Source organism: Leptodactylus fuscus, chromosome 2 (assembly GCF_031893055.1).
Source record: "Leptodactylus fuscus isolate aLepFus1 chromosome 2, aLepFus1.hap2, whole genome shotgun sequence".
Taxonomy (NCBI): Eukaryota; Metazoa; Chordata; class Amphibia; order Anura; family Leptodactylidae; genus Leptodactylus; species Leptodactylus fuscus.
The window spans coordinates 223,058,773-223,086,009 of record NC_134266.1 but is presented as its reverse complement, the minus strand read 5'-3'; the positions used below and the strand labels follow the sequence as shown (position 1 = coordinate 223,086,009).

Genomic DNA, 27,237 nt, shown 5'->3' with positions numbered 1-27,237 from the left:
CATCAACAGAAGATCTGAGCATAGTTCTCCAAGACATCTGGAACAACCTCACTGCTGAGTTTCTTCAATAATTTACATACAGGTGTACATAGTAGAACTGCTGGAAGACAAAGGGTGGCCACACCAAATATTGATGTGATTTAGATTTCTCTTCTGTTCATTGATAATGTAAACTATTGACACTTATAGGTTTGAAAGCATCCTTACTTTGTGGTATTTCTTCTACATCTGCCTAAAATATTTGCATACTACTGGATCATATAAGAAAAGAGCAAACTTTTTCAGTATGGAGTCAAGTTCCTAGTGCCTTGTAGTCGGTGAATATCAAGTGTGAATAGGAGTCAGGCAAGAATTGTAAGTTGTTTTTTTTTGTGGTTTTTTGCTTTGTATACAGTTATCTCATATTAGGAGAGTTCCCTTGAAAAGCCCCTCAATCTAATCCAACAAAGGATTGCTTATTCTGGTAAAACCTGTCTTCTTCCTGTATGTCCTGTTCTCTAGAAGTCAATGGCACGATAGCTTGTTTCCTTGAAAGAACATGTGACCTTTCTGGTAATGGCTTCCCATGCAAAATATAAGCAAAAGACTGAATGATTCATTTCCACTTGAGCACAATTTCATTTGTTACATGATAAACAAAAAAATCCTCACAATGTTATAATCATAGCTGAAGGGGTTGGTCACTTTCAGACCAATATGCAGAACCTCACCAGATATACTAAGCATTAATCATCTCCTGTCTCTAACTGGAGAAAAAGGGAAGAATATATATAAGGGTGAGTTCACACGGCGGAAACCTTTTCCACCGTGTGGCTTTTTTGCGTGGCATCCCGCTCCTGATTAGGCCTACATGAATGGGCCTAAGCAGGAGGCTGTCTCGAGCCGCGGCTGACTTAGCCGCAGAATCTGGGTGAAGAAAGGGCATGTTGCAAACTGCTAGAGACTCCAATTGCAATGAATGTGAAGTAGTTTTGCAGGCGGATTTTGAGGCAGATTCCGCATCAGAATCCGCCTGCAAAAAACGCTGTGTGAACATACCCTAAGAGGTCTAAGTCTGACTTGGGATCCTCAGAGACTACTAGAAACCATTCATCTGGTTGTAATAAACAGCACCACAGAAGGCAACACCAACATCACATAATACCTCTGCAAAACTGGTGCAGCTACATGTGAGGCTGATCATCCAAGTACATTAATATCGCAGTGTTTAAAGGGGTACTCCCACGTCGCATACTTACCCATCTTCGTTCCTCTAAAATCTTCTGTCTTCCGGCTTTGTCTCGTCATTGGTGGGCGGGGTCACATATGCAAAGCCAAGCGGCGAGATGCCGCCGGCCCTGCATGCCCGCTCATACACCAGTCTAGCCTTCACAATGCGAATACAGACCCGACACCCTGCGGGTCTGTATTTGCACTGTGAAGGCTAGACTGGTGTATGAGCTTGCACGCAGGGCCGGCGGCATCTCGCCGCTTGGCTTTGCATATGTGACCCCGGAGCGGAACAGCATCGCTTCTGCCGTTGCTTGCTTCATGCAGGGCAGAAGCATAGCGATGTGCCTGTGCCGGCATCTAACAGTCCCCAGCATCCGCCTATTACAGCGGATGCCGGCACAGGTGAAGCCAGCAACATTGCTATGCTTCTGCCCTGCATGAAGCCAGCAGCGGCAGAAGCGATGCCTCCAGGCTCGCTCCCGTGTACTTAGCCCCTCCTCCCTCCCCCCTGAGAGCAGGCAGACACATCACTTGACTCAGGAGCAGCTAGGTCAGGGCTGTGGCCACAAAAAAATGAATAAAGTAAGATAGTGGCCAAACAAAGCAGTTTTGCTGAAGCAATGTATTTAGGAAAAGTCTTACATTCACATTTACAAGCATTATAGATAGGATCCTTGTGATGGGACAACCCCTTTAACCACTTCAGGACCAGGCCAATTTTTCTGGTTCAGACCCAGACATTTTTTCGCACATGCAGTTTTGAGGGCTATATAATTCCCTATAGAAGTTCTGACTCTAGTAACACCCGGCTCCACGCCTTGATGTATAAAGTCAACAGGCGGTCAAAGACTAGTTAACATAAAATATATATACATAGGGGACTGTTGATTCAAAGACACCACAGATGTGATTATCCATAGAGCCTAACCCAGATGTCACCATGTAAACTTAGTCTGTATATTCACAATATAAATAATTATTCAGCAGAGATTACTGGATAACAGAACGTTATCACATAAGGACGCTGTTACATGTGCTTGTCAGCAACAGGAGATAAAGGAGGAGAGAGAAAGTTAGGATCCATTCCCACGGAGGAAAATGGTGAGGAATTTGGTGTGGAATTTTCCACGCTGAAAAAAAAGCCTCCCATTGATTTCAATGGGTTCTGCTAGCTTTTTTTCCACTAGCAGAACCCATTGCAATCAATGGGAGGTTTTTTTTTTCCAGTGAGGAAAATTCCACACCAAATTCTTCACCATTTTCCTCCGTGTGAATGGACCCTTACAGACACCCCCCAGTTTTCATGATCAGCCTCTTATCTAGTGGCAGCTGTGTTTGTGTATAGCGTCTGTGATTTTTTATCAATCTGACTGCGCCCACTATTGGATCAGATTTCCCCCAAATATATAAAGTGTACTTATTGTCTCATCTGACTTGGGCTGGTTGCACACGACCGTGAATGAAAGGCACAAATACACAAAATGTATCACATTGAAAGTGATAGATAAAAAAGCCTCCCATTGAGTTCAATGGGTAGTGCGTGTAAGACTGAACCCATTGAAGTCAATGGGATTCTGTTTTACTGCGCTCACTCTGACACATTTACGTGCCAGAATGAGCACACGGATTACTCCGTGTGAACGCAGCCTAAGAGTGTCCAATATATTTCCCATTCCTTTTGTAGACATTCTTGACTTTGGCTCAAAAAAATCATCTGCCAAAAAAATGCTGCGTTTCCCCAATGTAGAGCCTCAGCCATTCGTGGGAAAATCCCTCGAAATGCTAATGCATTTTGATGACAGCCACCACAGATTCTGTGGACACAGGGATCTTCTTAAGCTATATGTTTATTATATCTGTGATACTACTTTAGATTATGAGTCTATTATTGCTTTGACTCTTGTTAAGCTTGTGTGTATGTTTTAATACGGTGACTTAATAGATGATATTTTATGTCTGCACATCGGTATGTCAATACATGTGGTTCTTGACATAGCTTTATCACTGCCAGAGCAGAAATGCCTGTGGTTGTGGCTTTTACATGAGATTAAAGGAAGTGAATTATCAGATAATGCCCTAATGTTTGGTTTGCTTTTAATAATAATATCTTTTTATTTGTACATTCTATTTCAAATGTTCCACGTCATTACATACTGACATTATATACTGCAAGAAGCCATAGATGTAGCGCCAAAACTCATCCATAGACATCTGGAGATCCTATTTCCTAGCAGCCATATTATGAAGATATTATCCTGGCAGAGCGTACAGACTATAGTTGCAATGAATCACTACACATTCACTAAGAAAGGACATGACTACAAGTGCTACAATTTTGAGGATTTATTTCGACATAGCACGGGATAAAATAATTACCACACTTCCATGACATATGCAATGGTGAGGAAATCCTGTACAGGAAACTGAGAAAGATTAATATCTCAATATGTAAGCCTCATTCCTTGTAAGGATCAAAATGATCTTATAAATTAATATTAATACCCACCACTCTTTTTTTTTTTCAACATTAAAAGTTTTATTTGAAAGTTTTTCCAAAAATTTTTTAACACAAACTGGAGAGGGGGAGGAAAAAGAAAAAGGGGGGGGGGGGGGGGGGGTTCGAAGGGGGGGAGGACCGGGAGGGGGAAATAATGTACAGAAGTATCAAATAATGGCAAAACTTGGGGGAAAAGGCGGGGATGAAGGAGGGGGAGGGAAGGGAAGGGGGAGGGGCACAAAACAGATAAACGCTCTGGCGCAGCAGAGCTGGGGAACAAACCATATGCGAAAACCTCAGCAAAAATATGAATAACAATAGACAGAGGAAATAAGGAAGAATTCAACAAACAAACCACGCAGGGGGACATTACACAGGGGACACAGAGGGAAAGAGGGAACGGAAGTCGGCAGAATAATAAAAGTTAGAGATGAGCGAACACTAAAATGTTCGAGGTTCGAAATTCGATTCGAACAGCCGCTCAATGTTCGTGTGTTCGAACGGGTTTCGAACCCCATTATAGTCTATGGGGAACAGATACTCGTTAAGGGGGAAACCCAAATCCGTGTCTGGAGGGTCACCAAGTCCACTATGACACCCCAGGAAATGATGCCAACACCTCTGGAATGACACTGGGACAGCAGGGGAAGCATGTCTGGGGGCATCTAACACACCAAAAACCCTCTATTACCCCAACATCACAGCCTAACAACTACACACTTTACACACTCAATACCACCTCTCTGACAGTAGGAAAACACCTTGAAACATGTGTATTTGGCACTTGCAGTGAGGAGAGCTTGTCACCAGCAGTGAATTTGGCCCTTGTAGTAAGTTGAGGTTGGCACCAACATTTGTTTTGAAAATCAGGGTGGATTGAGCCTCTAACCAGCAGAGTTTGGGCAAATTCATGGTGGAGGGAGCCTCTAAACACCCCAGTTTGGGCAAATTCATGGTGGAGGGAGCCTCTAAAAACCCCAGTTTGGACCAATTCATGGTGGAGGGAGCCTCTAACCAGCCCAGTTTGGGCAAATTCATGGTGGAGGGAGCCTCTAAAAAACCCAGTTTGGACCAATTCATGGTGGAGGGAGCCTCTAACCAGCCCAGTTTGGGCAAATTCATGGTGGAGGGAGCCTCTAACCAGCCCAGTTTGGACCAATTAATGGTGGAGGGAGCCTCTAACCAGCCCAGTTTGGACCAATTAATGGTGGAGGGAGCCTCTAACCAGCCCAGTTTGGACCAATTCATGGTGGAGGGAGCCTCTAAAAAACCCAGTTTGGACCAATTCATGGTGGAGGGAGCCTCTAAACAGCCCAGTTTGGGCAAATTCATGGTGGAGGGAGCCTCTAACCAGCCCAGTTTGGACCAATTAATGGTGGAGGGAGCCTCTAAACAGCCCAGTTTGGGCAAATTCATGGTGGAGGGAGCCTCTAACCAGCCCAATTTGGACCAATTCATGGTGGAGGGAGCCTCTAACCAGCCCAGTTTGGACCAATTAATGGTGGAGGGAGCCTCTAAAAAACCCAGTTTGGACCAATTCATGGTGGAGGGAGCCTCTAAACAGCCCAGTTTGGGCAAATTCATGGTGGAGGGAGCCTCTAACCAGCCCAGTTTGGACCAATTAATGGTGGAGGGAGCCTCTAAACAGCCCAGTTTGGGCAAATTCATGGTGGAGGGAGCCTCTAACCAGCCCGGTTTGGACCAATTCATGGTGGAGGGAGCCTCTAACCAGCCCAGTTTGGACCAATTAATGGTGGAGGGAGCCTCTAACCAGCCCAGTTTGGACCAATTCATGGTGGAGGGAGCCTCTAAACAGCCCAGTTTGGGCAAATTCATGGTGGAGGGAGCCTCTAAAAAACCCAGTTTGGACCAATTCATGGTGGAGGGAGCCTCTAACCAGCCCAGTTTGGACCAATTAATGGTGGAGGGAGCCTCTAACCAGCCCAGTTTGGACCAATTCATGGTGGAGGGAGCCTCTAACCAGCCCAGTTTGGACCAATTCATGGTGGAGGGAGCCTCTAAACAGCCCAGTTTGGGCAAATTCATGGTGGAGGGAGCCTCTAAAAAACCCAGTTTGGACCAATTCATGGTGGAGGGAGCCTCTAAACAGCCCAGTTTGGGCAAATTCATGGTGGAGGAAGCCTCTAACCAGCCCAGTTTGGACCAATTAATGGTGGAGGGAGCCTCTAAACAGCCCAGTTTGGGCAAATTCATGGTGGAGGGAGCCTCTAACCAGCCCAGTTTGGACCAATTCATGGTGGAGGGAGCCTCTAACCAGCCCAGTTTGGGCAAATTCATGGTGGAGGGAGCCTCTAAAAAACCCAGCTTGGACCAATTCATGGTGGAGGGAGCCTCTAACCAGCCCAGTTTGGGCAAATTCATGGTGGAGGGAGCCTCTAAAAAACCCAGCTTGGACCAATTCATGGTGGAGGGAGCCTCTAACCAGCCCAGTTTGGGCAAATTCATGGTGGAGGGAGCCTCTAAAAAACCCAGTTTGGACCAATTCATGGTGGAGGGAGCCTCTAAACAGCCCAGTTTGGGCAAATTCATGGTGGAGGGAGCCTCTAACCAGCCCAGTTTGGACCAATTAATGGTGGAGGGAGCCTCTAAACAGCCCAGTTTGGACCAATTAATGGTGGAGGGAGCCTCTAACCAGCCCAGTTTGGACCAATTAATGGTGGAGGGAGCCTCTAACCAGCCCAGTTTGGACCAATTAATGGTGGAGGGAGCCTCTAACCACCCCAGTTTGGACCAATTAATGGTGGAGGGAGCCTCTAACCAGCCCAGTTTGGACCAATTCATGGTGGAGGGAGCCTCTAAAAAACCCAGTTTGGACCAATTCATGGTGGAGGGAGCCTCTAAACACCCCAGTTTGGGCAAATTCATGGTGGAGGGAGCCTCTAAAAACCCCAGTTTGGACCAATTCATGGTGGAGGGAGCCTCTAACCAGCCCAGTTTGGGCAAATTCATGGTGGAGGGAGCCTCTAACCAGCCCAGTTTGGACCAATTCATGGTGGAGGGAGCCTCTAAACAGCCAAGTTTGGACCAATTCATGGTGGAGGGAGCCTCTAAAAAACCCAGTTTGGACCAATTCATGGTGGAGGGAGCCTCTAACCAGCCCAGTTTGGACCAATTAATGGTGGAGGGAGCCTCTAACCAGCCCAGTTTGGACCAATTAATGGTGGAGGGAGCCTCTAACCAGCCCAGTTTGGACCAATTCATGGTGGAGGGAGCCTCTAAACAGCCCAGTTTGGGCAAATTCATGGTGGAGGGAGCCTCTAATCAGCCCAGTTTGGACCAATTCATGGTGGAGGGAGCCTCTAAAAAACCCAGTTTGGACCAATTCATGGTGGAGGGAGCCGCTAAACAGCCCAGTTTGGGCAAATTCATGGTGGAGGGAGCCTCTAAACAGCCCAGTTTGGGCAAATTCATGGTGGAGGGAGCCTCTAACCAGCAGAGTTGGTGGAAATCAGGGTGGAGGGAGCCTCTAACCAGCAGAGTTGGGGGAAATCAGGGTGGAGGGAGCCTAGTATTAGCAGAATTGTGCAACGCTTATGGTGGATGAGTATGAGGATGCGGAGGAATTGGAGAGGTTGAGTACAGACATGGAGTTTCATGTTGGGGTGCTTTACACAGGTGGGCACAAAAATGACGGCTCTACCCAGTGGTGGTTCATTTTTATCAAAGTGAGCCGGTCCGCACTCTCAGCTGACAGACGGGTGCGCTTGTCAGTGATGATGCCACCGGCTGCACTGAACACCCTCTCAGATAGGACGCTGGCGGCAGGACAGGACAGCACCTCCAAGGCATATAGGGCAAGTTCAAGCCACAGGTCCAACTTCGACACCCAATACGTGTAGGGCGCAGAGGGGTCGGAGAGGACAGGGCTGTGGTCGGAAAGGTATTCCCGCAACATGCGCCTATACTTCTCACGCCTGGTGACACTAGGACCCTCCGTGGCGGCACTTTGGCGAGGGGGTGCCATCAAGGTGTCCCAGACCTTAGACAGTGTGCCCCTCGTTTGTGTGGACCGGTGAGAACTTGGTTGCCTACTGGAGGAACTGCCCTCCCTGCCGCCAACGTCACATGCTGGAAACATCTCCATCATATTCTGCACCAATTGCCTGTGGCAAGCATTGATGCGATTGGCCCTCCCCTCTACCGGAATAAAAGACGAGATGTTGTTTTTATACCGGGGGTCAAGGATAGCAAAGATCCAGTACTGGTTGTCCTCCATGATTTTGACAATACGCTTGTCGGTTGTAAAGCACCCCAACATGAACTCAGCCATGTCTGCCACAGTGTTAGTTGGCATGACTCCTCTGGCCCCACCGGAAAGTTCAATCTCCATTTCCTCCTCATCCTCCATGTCTACCCATCCGCGCTGCAACAATGGGACGATTCGAAGTTGCCCGGAAGCCTCCTGTATCACCATCACATCATCGGACAACTCTTCTTCCTCCTCCTCCTCCTCCTCCTCCATTAAACGCAGTGAAGCGGACAGATGTGTGGACCTACTCTCCAGCTGTGACGGATCGGATGCTATCCCTAACTCCTCTGTGTGATCTGAGTTATCCCTGATGTCAATCAGGGATTCTCTCAGAACACACAAGAGCGGGATTGTAAGGCTCACCATCGCATCCTCAGAGCTCACCCTCCTTGTGGACTCCTCAAAGACCCGTAGGATGTCACAAAGGTCTCTCATCCATGGCCACTCATGGATGTGAAACTGAGGCAGCTGACTTTGTGGCACCCTAGGGTTTTGTAGCTGGTATTCCATCAAAGGTCTCTGCTGCTCAACCACTCTATTCAACATCTGAAACGTTGAGTTCCAGCGTGTGGGGACGTCGCACAAAAGCCGGTGTTGTGGCACATGCAGGCGTTGCTGGAGAGATTTTAAGCTAGCAGCGGCTACTGTCGACTTGCGAAAGTGGGCGCACATGCGCCGCACTTTCACCAGTAGCTCTGGAACATTGGGGTAGCTCTTTAGGAAACGTTGCACCACTAGGTTGAAGACGTGGGCCAGGCATGGAACATGTTGGAGTCCGGCAAGCTCCAGAGCTGCTACCAGGTTCCGGCCGTTATCACAAACGACCATGCCTGGGCCCAGGTGCAGCGGCTCAAACCATATTGCCGTCTCATCGAGGAGGGCATCCCTCACCTCGGAGGCAGTGTGCTGTCTGTCCCCCAAGCTGATCAGCTTCAGCACAGCCTGCTGACGTCTACCAACGCCAGTGCTGCAACGTTTCCAACTCGTAGCTGGGGTCAATCTAACAGCGGAGGAGGAGGCGGTGGCGGAGGAGGAGGCGGTGGCGGAGGAGGAGGCGGTAGAGGAGGAGGAGGAGGGGGGTGTTCTTCTCGTGTCCCTGCCAGGAATGTTAGGCGGGGAGACGAGGTACACCGGGCCAGTTTGGGAAGCAGTCCCAGCCTCAACTACATTCACCCAGTGTGCCGTCAGTGAAATGTAGCGTCCCTGTCCGCATGCACTTGTCCACGCGTCGGTGGTCAAGTGGACCTTTGTGCAAAGCGCGGAACTAAGGGCCCGCCTGATGTTGAGTGACACGTGCTGGTGCAAGGCGGGGACGGCACACCGGGAGAAGTAGTGACGGCTAGGGACGGCATAGCGAGGTGCCGCAGTTGCCATCAGGTCCAGGAAGGCGGGAGTTTCAACAAGCCGGAACGCCAACATCTCCTGGGCCAGCAGTTTAGCGATGTTGGCGTTCAAGGCTTGCGCGTGTGGGTGGTTAGCAGTGTATTTCTGCCGCCGCTCCAATGTCTGAGAGATGGTGGGTTGTTGTAAAGAAACGCCTGATGGTGCCTTTGATGGTGCAGGAGAAGGAGATAAGACAGGACCAGGGGAGGATGAGGTAGAAGTCAACAAAGTGGCGGAGGCAGATGAAGTGGTGTCCTGGCTCGTCCTCTGGAGTGCATCGCCAGCACAGTCAGCAGTGGCAGTGGCAGAGGCAGTGGCAGTGGCGTGAACGGCAGGCGGCCTTTGTCCTGCCGTTGCTGCCTGCCACTGATTCCAGTGCTTGGATTCCAAATGACGGCGCATTGAAGTGGTGGACAGGTTGCTCTTCTCAGAGCCCCTAATCAATTTCGAGAGGCAAATTGTGCAGACAACACTATATCTGTCCTCGGCGCATTCCTTGAAAAAACTCCACACCTTCGAGAAACGTGCCCTCGAGGTGGGAGTTTTTCGGGGCTGGGTACGAACTGGAACATCTTGGGAGATTCCGGGTGTGGCCTGGCTTCGCCTAAGCTGCTGACCTCTGCCTCTGCCTCTAGCTACCCTTTTTGGTGCTGCACCTGCCTCAACATCCACACTACTTTCCCCGCTTGACATCCCCCCTGTCCAGGTCGGGTCAGTGTCCTCATCATCCACCACTTCCTCTTCCAACTCCTGTCTCATCTCCTCCTCCCGCACAATGCGCCGGTCAACTGGATGCCCTGACGGCAACTGCGTCACATCATCGTCGATGAGGGTGGGTTGCTGGTCATCCACCACCAAATCGAACGGAGATGGAGGAGACTCTAGTGTTTGAGCATCTGGACACAGATGCTCCTCTGTTAGGTTCGTGGAATCGTGACGTGGAGAGGCAGGTTGAGGGACAATGAAAGGAGCGGAGAACAGCTCTGGGGAGCAGGGACAGTTTGGGTTATTGTTCTGTAAAGCTTCGGAATTTTGGGAGGAAGGAAGACAAGACTGTTGGGTAATAGGAGGAGAGGAGGCAGAGTCTGACTGGCTGCTGGACAATGTGCTGTAAGCGTTCTCTGACAGCCATTGCAAGACCTGTTCCTGGTTCTCGGGCCTACTAAGGTTTGTACCCTGCAGTTTAGTTAATGTGGCAAGCAACCCTGGCACTGTGGAGTGGCGCAATGCTTGCTGCCCCACAGGAGTAGGCACGGGACGCCCTGTGGCTTCACTGCTACCTTGCTCCCCAGAACCATTCCCCCGACCTCGCCCACGGCCTCGTCCACGTCCCTTTCCGGGAGCCTTGCGCATTTTGAATTCCTAGTTAGAAATTGGCACTGTATACCAGTAGTAAAAATTGTGGGTGCACGTAACCCCAATATATTCTTTGAATTCCCAGTCAGACACTGGCACTATATGGCAGTAGCAAGAAATGAGGGTATTTGTATTCCCAATATACTCTTTGAATTCCCAGTCAGACAATGGCACTGTATACCAGTAGTAAAAATTGTGGGTGCACGTAACCCCAATATATTCTTTGAATTCCCAGTCAGAAACTGGCACTATATGGCAGTAGCAAGAAATGAGGGTATTTGTATTCCCAATATACTCTTTGAATTCCCAGTCAGACAATGGCACTGTATACCAGTAGTAAAAATTGTGGGTGCACGTAACCCCAATATATTCTTTGAATTCCCAGTCAGAAACTGGCACTATATGGCAGTAGCAAGAAATGAGGGTATTTGTATTCCCAATATACTCTTTGAATTCCCAGTCAGACAATGGCACTGTATACCAGTAGTAAAAATTGTGGGTGCACGTAACCCCAATATATTCTTTGAATTCCCAGTCAGACAATGGCACTGTATACCAGTAGTAAAAATTGTGGGTGCACGTAACCCCAATATATTCTTTGAATTCCCAGTCAGAAACTGGCACTATATGGCAGTAGCAAGAAATGAGGGTATTTGTATTCCCAATATACTCTTTGAATTCCCAGTCAGACAATGGCACTGTATACCAGTAGTAAAAATTGTGGGTGCACGTAACCCCAATATATTCTTTGAATTACCAGTCAGAAACTGGCACTATATGGCAGTAGCAAGAAATGAGGGTATTTATAACCCCAATATATTCTTTGAATTCCCAGTCAGACAATGGCACTGTATACCAGTAGTAAAAATTGTGGGTGCACGTAACCCCAATATATTCTTTGAATTCCCAGTCAGAAACTGGCACTATATGGCAGTAGCAAGAAATGAGGGTATTTGTATTCCCAATATACTCTTTGAATTCCCAGTCAGACAATGGCACTGTATACCAGTAGTAAAAATTGTGGGTGCACGTAACCCCAATATATTCTTTGAATTCCCAGTCAGACAATGGCACTATATGGCAGTAGCAAGAAATGAGGGTATTTATAACCCCAATATATTCTTTGAATTCCCAGTCAGACAATGGCACTGTATACCAGTAGTAAAAATTGTGGGTGCACGTAACCCCAATATATTCTTTGAATTACCAGTCAGAAACTGGCACTATATGGCAGTAGCAAGAAATGAGGGTATTTGTATTCCCAATATATTCTTTGAATTCCCAGTCAGACAATGGCACTGTATACCAGTAGTAAAAATTGTGGGTGCACGTAACCCCAATATATTCTTTGAATTCCCAGTCAGACACTGGCACTATATGGCAGTAGCAAGAAATGAGGGTATTTGTATTCCCAATATATTCTTTGAATTCCCAGTCAGACAATGGCACTGTATACCAGTAGTAAAAATTGTGGGTGCACGTAACCCCAATATATTCTTTGAATTCCCAGTCAGACACTGGCACTATATGGCAGTAGCAAGAAATGAGGGTATTTGTATTCCCAATATATTCTTTGAATTCCCAGTCAGACAATGGCACTGTATACCAGTAGTAAAAATTGTGGGTGTATATAGCCCCAATTCTATTGCTAGGGGACTTGCAGGGTATTTCTGGGGTGAAGGTGGGGGGGCACACCGTTGGAACGGGTATCGGGGTATATATCGGGTATACGGGAATACACTGACAGTGTATTCCATTCAGGATCCTGGGAAAGCTGGGTTGCGGCGATTGAGCCCGTCAGTGCCACGTTACACTGACAAGCTTCTCCCTGGAATTTAGCTCTTATAAGAGCTGTTGGTTGTCTTCTCCTTCCTATCCTAGCCTGTCCCTGCCTACCCAGAATCTAAGCCCTAGCTAGCTGGACGGAAACCTCCGTCCTCGGTGAATTGCAAGCTCAGAATGACGCGAAGCTGGGCGTCGCTGTTCTTTTAAATTAGAGGTCACATGTTTTCGGCAGCCAATGGGTTTTGCCTACTTTTTTCAACGTCACCGGTGTCGTAGTTCCTGTCCCACCTACCCTGCGCTGTTATTGGAGCAAAAAAGGCGCCAGGGAAGGTGGGAGGGGAATCGAGTAATGGCGCACTTTACCACGCGGTGTTCGATTCGATTCGAACATGCCGAACAGCCTAATATCCGATCGAACATGAGTTCGATAGAACACTGTTCGCTCATCTCTAATAAAAGTGGTTCCAAAGGAGCCAGGTTTGTTGATGCTTGGTATCATCCTGACGGAGCTCAGCCACCAGGGTTTCCATAGTTCGCAAGGCAAGGACCTCATTCAACCAACAAATGAGCGAGGGGGGGGTCGTAGACTTCCATAGCCTGGGGATGACAGATCGAGCCGCCACCAATAAAAAGCCGAGAAGTCTACGGGTGGGTTTACGAAACACCCGGGAGAATAGTGAAAGGAGTAGCGGAGCCGGGTCATCTTCCAGATCAATCCCCGTCACCTGCCGAATAACCTGTCTGACCCCAGTCCAAAAGGGACGAAGGAGAGGACATCCCCACCAAATATGGGCCATCGTGCCACGGTCAGAGAGACATCTCCAACATCTATCAGAGGTGGAGGGATAAATATCATGTAGGAGGGCCGGAACCCTATACCATCTGGAAAGTATCTTAAAGTTGGTCTCCTGCGCCCTACACGATATGGAGAAAGTATGACACGCACGAAAGGCCGATGACCACATACCTGGGGGGAACGAGACCCCCAATTCCCTCTCCCACCCGCTAATAAATGACGGAGGCGAATCCTCAGCCCCAACCAACAAAAGACCATAGAGAAGAGAGACAGTGTGAGAGGGAGGAGAGGAGGAGATACAGAGACGTTCGAATGGTGACAGAGGCCTATGAAGGTCTCGGGAGGACCGCAAAGAGGAATAAAAATGGGAAAGCTGGGAGTATTGCCAAGAAAAGAGCAGTGTATCTGGGCATGAGGCTTGGGTCACAGTCTCAGAGCGAGAGAGAAGCGAGGAAGATGAAGTAACCTGCTTAAAGCGGAGGATGGGAGAGCCCACACGGTATGATAGAAAGGAAGAGCCCAGAGCTGCAGGAAAGTCCGGATTACCCGAAACGGGGGTCATAGGGCCATCGTTAGTAAAGAGAAGGCGCATGGCACTATACTTACGACACACTCCCATGGTCTGGCGCGCCACGTAAGGAAGCGGATACCGTTTGTCATCGGACCAGTATTTCTCATGGAGCCAGGGGAGTGCAGTAAGGGGAACGGGGCTCAACGAGTCTTCCAGAGAAACCCAGAGCTTGGTCGGAGCTGAGTGGTGCCAGTTAAGGATGCGCGTAGCGACCGCCGCCAAATAATATTTGGCGCAATCCGGGGCTGCCAGGCCTCCTCTCCTTTTGGAACGTATCAGCGTGTTACGGGCAACACGAGGGGGTTTCGAGGCCCAGATGAATTTCTTAAAGGCCTTGTTAACCACCGAGAAAAAACCTGGGGGCAGGATCACTGGGATAGTTTGAAAGAGATATAGCAACCTAGGAAGCACATTCATTTTCAATAAATTGATGCGTCCTAGCCACGAGAGGCCCTTGGTGTCCCAGCGCTCAAGATCGGACCGCAGGGTACGCAGTATTGGAAGAAAATTCAGTGTATACGCGTCACCCAAGTCACGGGGTAGTTGCACCCCTAGGTACTTAATCGAACTAGGGGACCATGAAAATGGAAAGGAAGAGCGCAAGGAACCAAGGGCCGAAGGCAGCATCGAAACATCTAGGGCCGTGCTTTTCGACAGGTTAATCTTATAATTGCTAAAGAAGCTGTAAACACTAATCTCCTTAAGGATAGAAGGAAGCAAAGTAAGTGGGCTAGTGATAAACAGGAGAACGTCATCCGCAAAAGCAGACACCTTCAGCTGACGATCACGAATCTGCAGGCCTCGGATATCAGGGTTATTCCTAATAGCGATTAAGAAATGTTCCATCACTAGCGCATATAAGAGGGGGGAAAGTGGGCAGCCCTGCCTAGTACCATTATAAATAGTGAAGGGGGAGGAAAGCGAGCCATTGACCCGGACCCGAGCCATAGGCGAGCTGTAAAGAGCCTGAATACGCATAATCATGGCGGGACCAAGACCTATCTGAGCCAAGGTGGCTTCTAGGAACCTCCAATCCACCCTGTCAAAAGCCTTCTCCGCGTCAAGAGATAGCAACATCATGGGAGTTCGCAAACGCTGCGCATGATGGATCGCAGAGAAGGCTCTCAGAGTGTTATCCCGGGCCTCCCTACAAGGGATAAACCCCACTTGGTCAGGATGTACAAGCTCTCCCAAGAAAGGGCCCAGACGAATGGCTATTAACTTGGCATACAACTTAGCGTCCGTATTCAGAAGCGAGATTGGTCTGTAGTTAGCACAGAGCAGAGGGTCCCTCCCTTCTTTGGGTATAACAGTTACATGAGCTTGAAGAAAGGCAGGGGGGAAGGGGGCACCGGAAGTGGAAGAGTTAAACGCGCGCAATAGCGGCTGCGCCAGTTCCGCCTTAAGCACCTTAAAAAACCGCGCCGTATAGCCATCAGGGCCTGGGCTCTTGCCCCCTGGAAGGGAGGCGATGCCCAGTTCCAGCTCAGCCTCAGAGAAGGGAGCCTCAAGCATAGCCACGTCCTCCGGACGCAGAGATGGGAGAGCAGTTTTGGCGATATAGTGGGGAAGGGAAGTTCCCTCAGCAGGAGCCGGATGGACCTGTCCCGGCGGGGGTAAATGGTAGAGGGAGCTGTAATAGTCCTGAAAAGTGGAGGCAATCACAGATGTGGAGTGAGTGATCGATCCAGAGGGCGTTTTGAGGGCCATGACATGTTGGGCTGTATGGCACTCTCGCACCGCCCGTGCCAGCAGGCGGCCCGCTTTGTTACCCCACTCATAGAACGAGCGCTGACCCAATAGGCGAAGCCGCTGATGCTTCCTCTCAAGAAGGGACCTAATCTCCTGACGAGTGGCCGTCAGAGACGCCAAGGTCGCCTGCTGGAGTGTACGCTTATGCTGAGCTTCCAGGGACGCCAGATCGCTCAGGAGGGAATGAAGTTTCCGTCCCGCTTCCCTCTTCAGACGAGCACCATGTTTCATCAGCACTCCGCGGAGGACACACTTAAGGGCCTCCCACTGTATCGGTGGAGTGGAGGTGTCACAAGAGTGATCCTGAAGAAAGTGCGAGGTAGAAAGTTTCAGTTCTGCCAAACATTGGGGATCAAGAAGGAGCGATTCATTCAACCTCCAAGTGTTAGACCGCATGCTGGCAACAGGCGAGCGAAAAGCACAAGAGACCGGGGAATGGTCAGAGAGGAAGGCCACTCCAATCGAGGCTGCTGAAACGGAAGGGAGAAGGTTATGAGAAAAGAAAATGTAATCAATCCTACTGTAAGAGCTATGGGGGTGAGAGAAAAAAGAATAGTCTCTGTCGGTCGGGTGGAGGACCCGCCAAACATCACAAAGTAGAGAGGCGTTAAGCGCCTTCCTGACCTTATTTAAGGCACCATAGGAGATCTGGGACCTACCCGTAGAGGTATCAAGTAGAGGATTAAGCGGAAGATTGAAATCACCACATACAATCAGGTGACCTTTAGCAAAGGACTGGAGTACAGACAGGGCAGACAGCAGAAAAGGAACCTGGCCTACATTGGGAGCGTAAACATTAGCAATAGTATAAACAACACCCAATATCTCACAGATGATGAACAAGTACCGCGCATCGCCATCCACCAAGGAGTCTAGGACTTTCACAGGAACACCACTCTTTACCCATGTGTAAGGAGTAGATTATTATTCCCATTTTGACGCTCTCAGACATATATATACCCCTCCTGAGCTTCGTCTAAGACATTTCACTCAGTAACTCTGCTGTGTACTGATGAGGGGCACGCACCCCAAAATAGCACTGGCAACAGGTAGGTGCCTCTGGTTTGGCTAAACAGCGTATGTAGATGACGAAATAATGGAAGGGAAAAAAAAACTCACAGTAAATAATATGTAGCAGAGTTAATCTGAACTTCTGCAATGAAACTGCTGCAGTGTAATATCTTAACGCAGATGACAGCAAAAACAAAAACTTTGGGAAACCATTTTACCATGCGTTTTCTTTGTTTTGTGTTGCCTTCTGTGGTAAGATTTCATGCTGCAGCAGTTTAACAGTTTGTGGTTGCTACAACGGTCTATAAACTGTATATCTGTACATGGAAACAATGACAACAGTTCCAACTTGCAACAGCCGTTTCGCAACCAATTAATACACGGATCGCTGTCTATTTACTACATATGATTACAAAATCGCTGCGGGAGGCTTCTACAAATGTACAAACATGTCACTTACTGAATGGGTGTGGAATGTATGCTAAAATGTAACTTAATAAGTAATGCCATTAAAAACAAAGAAATCGATACAGAGAAGAAACTATGAATAAGAGACGCGGGGACAACAGCTCACAAGATTGTATGTCTTGAGACAGAGCCATTTGTACAAACATACGTGCAAAAAAGTGGAGTCCAACAACCAGAACCTGATTGCATAAATGTCCCTGTCTAGACTATATCAGTATAAGGCTAAGGCCCCACGGGACATCTCACAGCAATAAAGCGCTGTGGGAAAAACCACAGCGGCAACGCATCTTCCTGCAGCGCTTTAGACAGAAAGGTCGCTGAGTTTTCTTCTGCAGACTTTGTTATAATTATACTGATGGAGAAACTGCCGGCATTTCTGTAGGTATAATCGACATGCTGCAATTTCCAAAACCACACCAGTTTTGGAAATCGCGGCCTGTCCGCCCTGCGGTTTTTTCTGCAAAGTGGGCATGGGATTCACTAGAATCCCATCCACTATGCTATTACTGTAAAACGCTGAGATTTTTCTGCCACGGACAAATCGCAGCGTTTCCATCTTGTGGGGCCCCAGCCTAACCTTGTATCAGTCTAACCCTGATAGCCAGAGTCCAGTAATCTAATTCTCTAACTGGCTAGTTTTATTAGGCTGCTGGAAATTCTCGCATTTGATCCCTGAAATTAGAATTGTCCACACTAGTTCTATATTGATAGTCCAAAGTAGTTAATCCACGGGGTGTTTCTCTGTGGACTCTGGAGATGAATCAGTCACAGAATCTGTGACTAAACTGAGCAGGACACTTGTTTTTGCTTTGATAACAATGGGAGGCCGAATCAGAGAGGAACCTGCCTCTGATTTTGGGGCAGAATCTGCTTCACAATCAGCACCACATTCTGCATACCCTTGCTGCTTCTGGCTGACCATGGCTGTCACATATGAAAGAGTCGGAGTTCGGTAGTGGAAAAAAAGAAAAGCCCGAGTCTGTGGTTTAAGCTACCAACAATACAGATCACAGGGGCGTGTAGAAATCCCCAAAGTAACACACAGTATATAATATATTAATACTTCAATAACATGCTTACCTCATAACTGGTTTTCTTTTTGAGATCCAGTAAACTAAGTCCTGCAAGTATAAATATGAATGTTAAACACGTCTGGTGAACTATTTCTATGGATTGTCAGAGAATTTATCCACTACAAGTTTTCTATAAGGAGTTTGTTTTTTCTGAATTCTGCAGATGCAAAAATTGATTTAGAGGTGAAACTCCACTGAGTTTACCTGCAGCGTTCACCCTTTAGGCTGTATTCACACAGAGTAACGCCAGGCGTTTTTTGTGTGTTTTTTGCACATAGCGCCGCGTTTACGCCGCGTAGCGCCGCGTTAACGCCGCGTATACGCCGCGTATACGCCGCGCTATTTAGCGGTGGCGTTGCCCGGCGTTAACGCGGCGTATACGCGGCGTTAACGCGGCGCTACGCGGCGTAAACGCGGCGCTATGTGCAAAAAACACACAAAAAACGCCTGGCGTTACTCTGTGTGAATACAGCCTTAGGGTGCATTCACACTGAGTAAACGCTAGCTTATTTTGTAGAGTAAAATTACACTTGTAAATTTTGCTATCCCATTGACTTCAATGATATTTTTTTACAAGTGTAAAAATACGCCTGTAAAAAATACGCCTGTAAAAAATACGCCTGTAAAAATACGCCTGTAAAATGTCATTGAAGTCAATGGGATAGCAAAATTTACAAGTGTAATTTTACTCTACAAAATAAGCTAGCGTTTACTCAGTGTGAATGCACCCTTACAAGGGCCGCAGTGAAAACCAGGGAAATAAATTGAAACGCTTGCATTTTTCCATAGCCTATGGATAAGATTTGGTTAAGTCTCATCCAGGTCTATCCCACAGGAACCCAACCTGACAATGTCACAAAAATATATTCTCATATTATCATTTTTTTTTTTTTAATTGTCTGTATATGGCTGTGTTAAAATAAATCATCATTGTTCTGTTTTAACCACTTTCCAAAGACAACAAAGAAAAAAGGTGTGAAACAGTAACTATCTTAAAAGCAGGGATCCCCTGACCCTCATTAGAGGGCGCTGACAATGGAGAGTACACCACATTAAGTCAAATTCAGAAAATAGCTGAGGATGTCGGAGCCCCCTGTTTTTGGGATAGTGAGTGTTCCACATCTATGGCACATTTACGGTATATCTTTTTGATACGCCATAAAGTTGACAGAGGGGAATACTCCAATAGTCTAAGGCCCCGCGTAGCGAGCCAGAGCTAAAAAGGGATGCTGGACAAAAACGCTTCAGTTATACCTATATGGAAACCGCCAGCGTTTCCGTAGGTAAAAATGACATGCTGCAATTATCAAAAAGGCAACGGTTTAGTATATTGCAACATTTCCACTGTGTGTATTTTTCTGCATTGCATGGAAGGGATTTGCTGTGTTTATGCCACAACGGACTTCAGTCTTAGGGTAAGTTCACACGATGTAACGATGAGCATGATCTGGCACATATACACGTGCCTGCAGATGACGCGCTCAAAATGCTCCCATTCATTTCAATGGGAGTTAGGAGCGTATACGCCGCATTATTTTGCGCCCGCAAAATCACGGGCGCAAAATAACGCGGCATATATGCTTCTAACTCCCATTGAAATGAATGGGAGCATTTTGAGCGTGTTGCAAAATCACGGGCGCAAAATAACGCGGCGTATACGCTCCTAACTCCCACTGAAATTAATGGGAGCATTTTGAGCGCGTCATCTGCCGACACGTGTATATGTGCCAGATCACACTCAACGTTACATCGTGTGAACTTACCCTTAGGCTAACGCTCACATAGTGGGCTGCAGCGAAAAAGCTCTGCAGGAAAAACCATGGCAGAAACACATTGCTGGCTTTGGCTCAAAAAACTGCAGCAAAATCTGAAACAAACAAAAAAAGGCAGCTTTTCCGAAAACTTTGCTTTATTTTTTGCTGCATTTTTACACAGCTTTTTTTCAGCTGCAATTTACTAGATCATAGCCTGAAGAACAAAAGAAGTGCTTGAGTCACACACCTGGTATAAGTATTGTCTTCAGAGGACGCACTTCCACTCCTTGAACAGGGTACTGCAATGGTGAATTTGCCTCTGCGATAATAATCCTGTTTGCTGGACTATACGATCTGATGGAGGAAATTTTAACACATTAAACATGTCTTACATGCAATATTTGTTTTACAAAACTTACAATTTAATGAATTTTTACATAATAAATAATACGCTTAAGCAGAAATGAACATGCCGAAGCCTCTGATAATTCTGGTGCATCTCACGTCAGAGTAATTGATTAAAAATTAGAAAGACAATATCTATTACATATGAGGCGCCTACAATAAGGTTACGTACATGGCTCTCTGGTGCAGTTTTAAAATTTTTAGGCTTTATGCACCATATGAAACCACATACCAAATGGATCTCTGGCCAAATGACCCAACCGTGCCACTAAAGCACCATCAGCAGCCCTATTTTTTTCTGTAGGTTTGCTGTTTAATATATATTCCTTTAACCACGTATTTGCCAGACTAGACAGTAAAAAGAGCAAGGACTTATGAAAACAGGCAAAAAACAAGAATGGAGTAGGGCTTAGAGAATATCTACCACCTCCCCAAGCCTATTCTACCATCACCACCATGTTACAGAGCACATTGCAATGATAAAATTCAGTCCTTTGTTATGTTGGTCACTTTTGCAGATTTGGAGAAAAACAACTTTGAAGTCTTATGCAGTTTTTGGACTGGACATGGGCCTTAAGCTCCATAGAACCCAACCATCTTTTGCCTGCACCATCCAATGTAGTGACCTCATCTACTCTTCCTGAGCAGCAAAAATCGTGCTCCAGGGAGCTGAAGGCCCGCCCCCAGTGCACCAACAGACTAATTTGCATAATGCTTCAAAGTTGTTTTTCTCCAAATCTACAAAAGGGACAAACAAAACAAAGGTATGATGTTTATCACTGTAATGTGTTCTGTAATGTGGTGATAGCACTTTAATACTTTAAAATATACCATTATGTATAAAAATATTGATATATGGGTTTGAAATGACAAAAAAAAAAATATAAATAATCAATCAATCGGCAACTCACTAATGCACCTGTAACTATTCCACTGACTTATTAGTAAACTTAAATCTCATTGTACTGAAAAGTACTATTGACCATATTCTTAAAGGGGTTGACAGGATTCAGGAAATTGATAACCTGTTCACACCAGCACTTGGTCTCTGTTCGGGGATTCCGTTCCCCATTCGCTTGAAAAACGTAAGCAGTACTTTTCTCTCTGCATTTTCCAGGTGGAAACCATTATAATTTATGGGGTACGCTGGTAACCGCTTTTTAAGCGAATTGGGTTTCTGTTTTTTGGGTCCCAAGTGGACCCGAAGAATGGAAACGCCAATGCTAGTGTGAACCTAGCTTCATGGGAATAGGGCAAAGCTGTTATTCCCTGCATGAACCCTGTAGACTCTGCAAATAGCCGAGTCAGGGAGTCAGGCCACCATTAATTTGTTACATTTTCTGAACCTGGACAACCTGCTTAATACAGCTGGGGCTGTATGGACATATTATATCCTTGTGTATGCCAAAGGGATATGTGTCCCCATTAAAGCATTGGGAATGGTGGTCTCTTACTTAGGGCCCTTCTATATAAGCCTGAATAAAGAGCCCCACTGTAATAATGGCTCTTGCTTTGATGGTTTTTTCCATTCTTTTAAAGTCAATAACACAAGTGAAATGTATCTAATAACTCAACACACAATTGAGCCGAAACCAATTAAAGGGTTAAACAAACATAGCTGTGGTCTCCCACAAACAGTGCCGCTCCTGTCCAAAGGTTATGCGTGTTATTGCATTTCAAACCCATTCACTTTAATGGAATGAAGCTGCAATGCATTGATAAGTATGTTGCTGTTGGACAAGCAGCCGTCTTTCGATTATTTTTGTAATTGTGTACAGTTCCTTAACACGAGGACTTCAATAGCAATTACCAGGTACCAAGTACACCAATAAAAGTTTCAGGCATGGTTGCTTCAGGTTATTAAGATGACCAAGTGGTAGACAAGGACATGGTCAGTTGTCTAGAAGGTAATAGCAAAATGAGCCTGGAGTGCATGTCATATGAATTATCAGGAGCTGCAAGGAGTTCTTAGAAGTGATAGAAGATCAGGGCTGTGGAGTCCGTAGGCCAAACCACTATTTTACCACAGACTGATTCCATCTTTGGCTCCATCATAAATGGCTGACAGCCAAGGTCAGGAGCCAAGGAGCAAAGCTCTTCTAGAAAAAAAATAAATAGTGATTGTGATATTGTAAGACAGGAACAAAGAAGAGGCTGCAATACCTCTAATGACAGACCCTCAGATGACATTTGGTAATATCAATAATTGCATTATACAATATTTAAAGGGGTTCGGTGTTAGAGGGTTTTGCCACTTCCAGATCAATAATGAGAGACAAATCTTATTGTTTGTATAATAAAAAGTTCTACAATTTCCCAATAGACTTTATCAATTTCTCAGTTTTCTAGATCTCTGCTTACTGTCATTCATTCTGTTTACTCAAAGGGGATAAAGATCAGTTCATGGTCATGTGATATACAGTTCATAGTCATACAATACAGTATATTGATGATGGACAACTTATTATACAAACAATATCATTTCACAGGCAAAAGTAGTAAAAGATCCAGCATCCCAGGTCTTGTAAATAAAACTTGGCTAAGACTAAGAGGACAAGTTCCTCAAAACATGTCAGCTGATCTACTTCCTCCCGTACTTTAAGGGATGATACCCTTCATTTTATTATTTTAATGGCATTCTTGTTGTTCGGACACAAGAACACAAGGTTTATTTACAAGACCTGGGATGTTGGATCTTTTACTTCTTTTTGCCTGAGGATTGTTTGCCCCGACCGGAGGGGTTGGCCCGTTGCATCCATTGCATTGTCTTCACAAGAGAGACCTATAACTATTGAAGACAATGTCCAAACATGAGTGGGCTGTATATAGTCCTTTGCATTTTGTTAAACAATATCATTTGTCTCTAAAGGAATTGTCCACTTCAAGACCGATATTCAAACTTCTTTATGGCCTATCCTCAGGTATGATTGGTGGGGGAGCCAGCAGCCTTCTCCCAGACTGATCAGCTTTATGGAGCGTCCGCTCTATACACTATGCTCCCACTGACTTCACTGAGTGCAGAGCTAACTTTCTCATTCTGGCCCTATTTAGTGTATAGGACAGGGGCCAGAAGCAGCTTCGTACAGTCCGAGGGACAGCTCTTGGTCCCCACAATTTAAGTATTTATGGCCAATGCTGAGGGCAGGCCGTAAAAAAAAAAAAAAAAAAAAAAAAGCATAAATGAATCATAAATGAATCATAAATAATGAATCAGTTTATTTTGGTAAACTCTTCCACCCAAAACTGGTTCCTGTCTTATCCATCATATCTCATCCTGACAACGTATAATTCTATCATTTTTGCATTATGTTTTTATGGGGTTTCGTCTACATTAAAAATGACTAGGCAACTTTGACATTACAACGTTATGATTACGGCGATACCATATTTATATTGGTTTTATTTTTAACCACTTATTAAATAAAACATCAAACAAATGCTTTCCCTGCAGTCACCATATTCTAATGCATAGAACTTTCTTTTTTTACTGTTTTGTTGATGGAACTATGTCAGTGTTTTTTATTTGCAAGCCAAGTTGTGGTTTTTAAAGGCACCACGTCCTTTTCTTGGGACCGCTGATGTGATTGGCTGTCACCAGCAGCAAGGAGTTCTGCCAGAACTAGCCCCCAGGCACCACTGGACCGGACAGCGGGGGAGACACCGGTGAGCTGGGGACAGGTGAATATGAGTTTATATGTTTCACCTTCCTCAGGCTACTGTCCCAGAACTGTAATTCCAGGACAATCCCATTAAAATTATAATTTATTAGGTACAACTATACCTTTAAAAAAAATGCTGCGACCAAAGTTAATTTTCACCAATCAAGTGTTGTGTTGTGTTTATTTATAAAGAGTTAAGTGTTACTTAAGGGATAAGAAATGTTCTATAGTCTCACGATTTTGTAGCCAAAGATCTATGTTATGATACCGTAAAATAACAGTTTATAAGATCTTCTTAATTTCCATAATAAATCAAGTCAAGAATGAAGCAGCTTGAAGTGGAGCTTCCGCTTAACATTGAAAAGTCATGTGCGAACAATCAGACTAAATAGAAAGACAACTTCTGGTCTAATCTGCTGGCTCGCGATGTTTATTTCTACTTTATGGAAGTTTTCTAATGCATGATATTGTCAGGCTGAAAAAAGAGACGTACCATCTGCTCTATATACCTTCTCTCCCTTTAGAATCCTGTTTTTTGCTTCAAAAATTGCACAAACAAAACCTGAACGTGGAAACATGGATGAAAGACACACCGTGCTCTGCTTTATTAGTACACTGCAGGATCCAAGCCCGCGCACTGTGAGTTTTCAGTCTACTTCCCTAGGTTGGTGCTCTTCTACAGGTTAGCCTATGATGCTTTAGTAAACCCTGTATGTCTCCGGCCTATGTGGTCATTCACACAAACCAAGTCTCATCTGTGACCGGCCAGGATACAGATTCCTAACGTTATACTTATATCTAAGACGTTAGGAGTCGTTGCCTCCGAGCGAGATCCTGTTCCATAGTGATTACTGATATCAATGAGTGGCAGGGACTGGTGGCTGAAAGATATCTATACTGCTAGGAGTCTGTCCCCCATGATAGCGTTCAGGCAATACTGCTCATACCCGGGCCAAGTGTCACAGATGAAGCTCGGCCATGTGAGGCCCCAGTCAGATGAATTTTGTATGGAGGGAGGTAATTTGTTCCTGGATAACTATGGCTGAGTTTATAATGGAAAAGTCAGGACAACAGATCAGACAGCCCGTCCTCTTCTACAAGGATGTCAAGTTGGAGCTGTTGATCAGGGCCAGTTTTGAGCCTGAAAAAAAATTACCAATTCCACTTTTCAATATAATATGGTTCTTACTTAAATATTGTATTACAATTATTGATATTACCGGATGTCATCTGACTGGCTGTCACCAGAGGCATTACAGCCTATTTTTTTGTCTTTTGTTCCTCTCTTGTAATATCACCATCACTAACTTTTTGGTGGACAGAGAAGAGCTTTGCTTCCGACTGACCATTTATGATGCAAAAGGTTGGATTTGGTCTGGAAAAATATAGTGGTTTGGCCTGCCAACTCCACAGCCCTGTTCTTCTAGCACTTCTAAAAACTGAATGAAAAAAAAAAATAATTTCACCATTGACCGTCACATTTTTCCATCTCCTGATAATTCATATGACATGGACATCAGGCTATATTGTATCATCTAGTCTGCTTGACATGTCCTTGTCTACCAGATGGTCATCTTAATAACCTGAAGCGACCACGACTGGAAATTTCTATTGAAGTCCAAGTGTAAAGGAACTGTACAAAGTTACAAAAAACAAGAAAAGGCGACTGGTTGGACAAGTATGTTGGTGTTGGACAACAGCTCCATTCCACTAAAGTGAATAGGGATGGGCTGCAATACCACACATAACCTTTGGACAGGAGTGGTACAGCCATGTTTGTCTAATCATGTGCAAATCAATTTAATTGGTTTTAGCTCCGTTTTGTGTTGGTAAATACATTTCCCCTGCGTTGGTCCATCAAAGCAAGCCATTCTTACAGTGGGGATTTCAATTCTGACTTGTGCAGCCATTAGCAACTGGGAGTTTGGCTGTTTACAGTTGCCACTGCTATAACACCACCTTGTGCACCATCAGCCTTTTGTACAATTTTGGTGGAATTTTTTATTGTGTAATATATAAAGCATGCACTTTATTTTTTTTTTTTTGTTCTTTTATTCCTATCGAAACGTATATGGGTAAATGCTTTAAAAACAAACAAACTGGTGATTCTTATGCCAGTCTTCATTCATTTCCTGACAAGCACAAGACTCACTATAATTACTAAGAGGCTCAGGCGTACTAGTGATTCTAGAGAAGATTTGTGATGTAACTCAGGCCAGCTTTCTAGTGTGAGTTATAGTAAGTCTAGCGGACCAAGATGTCCTCGACCCATGTAGATTCCTGCTCTGCTCTTAAAAAGTGCCATCCACCTTAGAAAATGTGGGCCTTTGTATGTAGAGAGCTTTACGCCGGGGTGGAAACACAAATTTTGATGTGGTGTTTTAGGGTGCACGCACACGATGTAACGCGGCACTGATTCTTGCACGAAAACTCGTGTAAGAATCAGCACTGCAATACAGAATCCCATTGACTTCAATGGGTTCCATTTAGCGCACATAACACATTGAAATCAATGGGAGGCTTTTTAACCCATTAATTTCAATGTGTTACGTGCGATAAACGGAACCCATTGAAGTCAATGGGATTCTGTGTTGCAGTGCTGATTCATACGCGAGTTATCGTGCCAGAATCAGCGCCGCGTTACATCGTGTGCATGCATCCAAACATTAACTGCAAAGTGGATGGGATTCTGGTTAATCCTATCCACACATTGCGGAATATAATCTACAACAGAAAAAGCAGCGATTTGAAAAACAGTTTTTGCAAATCGCAGCATCTCAGTTATACCAGCGCTTCCATAGATACTGTATAATTGAAGCAGAAAGTTCAGAGGAAAACACTGCACACTTTCTGTGAAAAGCGCTGCTGGAAAATGCAGACTGCGTTTCCGCTGCGGTTTTTCCTGCAGTGCTTTTTGGCTGTGTCCTACTGCATAGTGAATTAGTTTTAAGCTACAAATAGGGAGATAAAAATACTGCACAAAAATGCTTTATATAAATGCAACCTGAGGTGAGTTAGTAGGTTACAGTAGTCGTGTAGATGGGTTTGTTGAAATCCAGTCCACCTCACTGTGGGAAAAACATGCAGTGCAAAGTACTTTGCTTCAGGGGTTTGGAAGATGCAGCAAGTCAATTATTCCTGTAGATTCTGCGACGGTTTCAAAGCTTTGCAACACTGAAGATATCCCAGAGAGGACCACAACGTGTTGCCCTGCCCTTAGAATAACATTAGGAACTATTCACATG

At 45.7% G+C, this 27,237-nt stretch overlaps 1 protein-coding gene across 1 annotated transcript in view; it reads right to left on the bottom strand.

The window, feature by feature from the left end:
- B4GALNT1 (beta-1,4-N-acetyl-galactosaminyltransferase 1) overlaps positions 1-27,237 on the bottom strand; it is an 87,515-nt gene that overhangs the window by 28,752 nt on the left and 31,526 nt on the right. Inside the window, exons 4-5 of the mRNA XM_075265665.1 lie at positions 20,176-20,282; positions 18,182-18,222 (exon numbers count right to left, since the gene is read on the bottom strand). Coding sequence (XP_075121766.1) covers positions 18,182-18,222; positions 20,176-20,282 — 148 coding nt within the window. The remainder of the gene's footprint in view (positions 1-18,181; positions 18,223-20,175; positions 20,283-27,237) is intronic.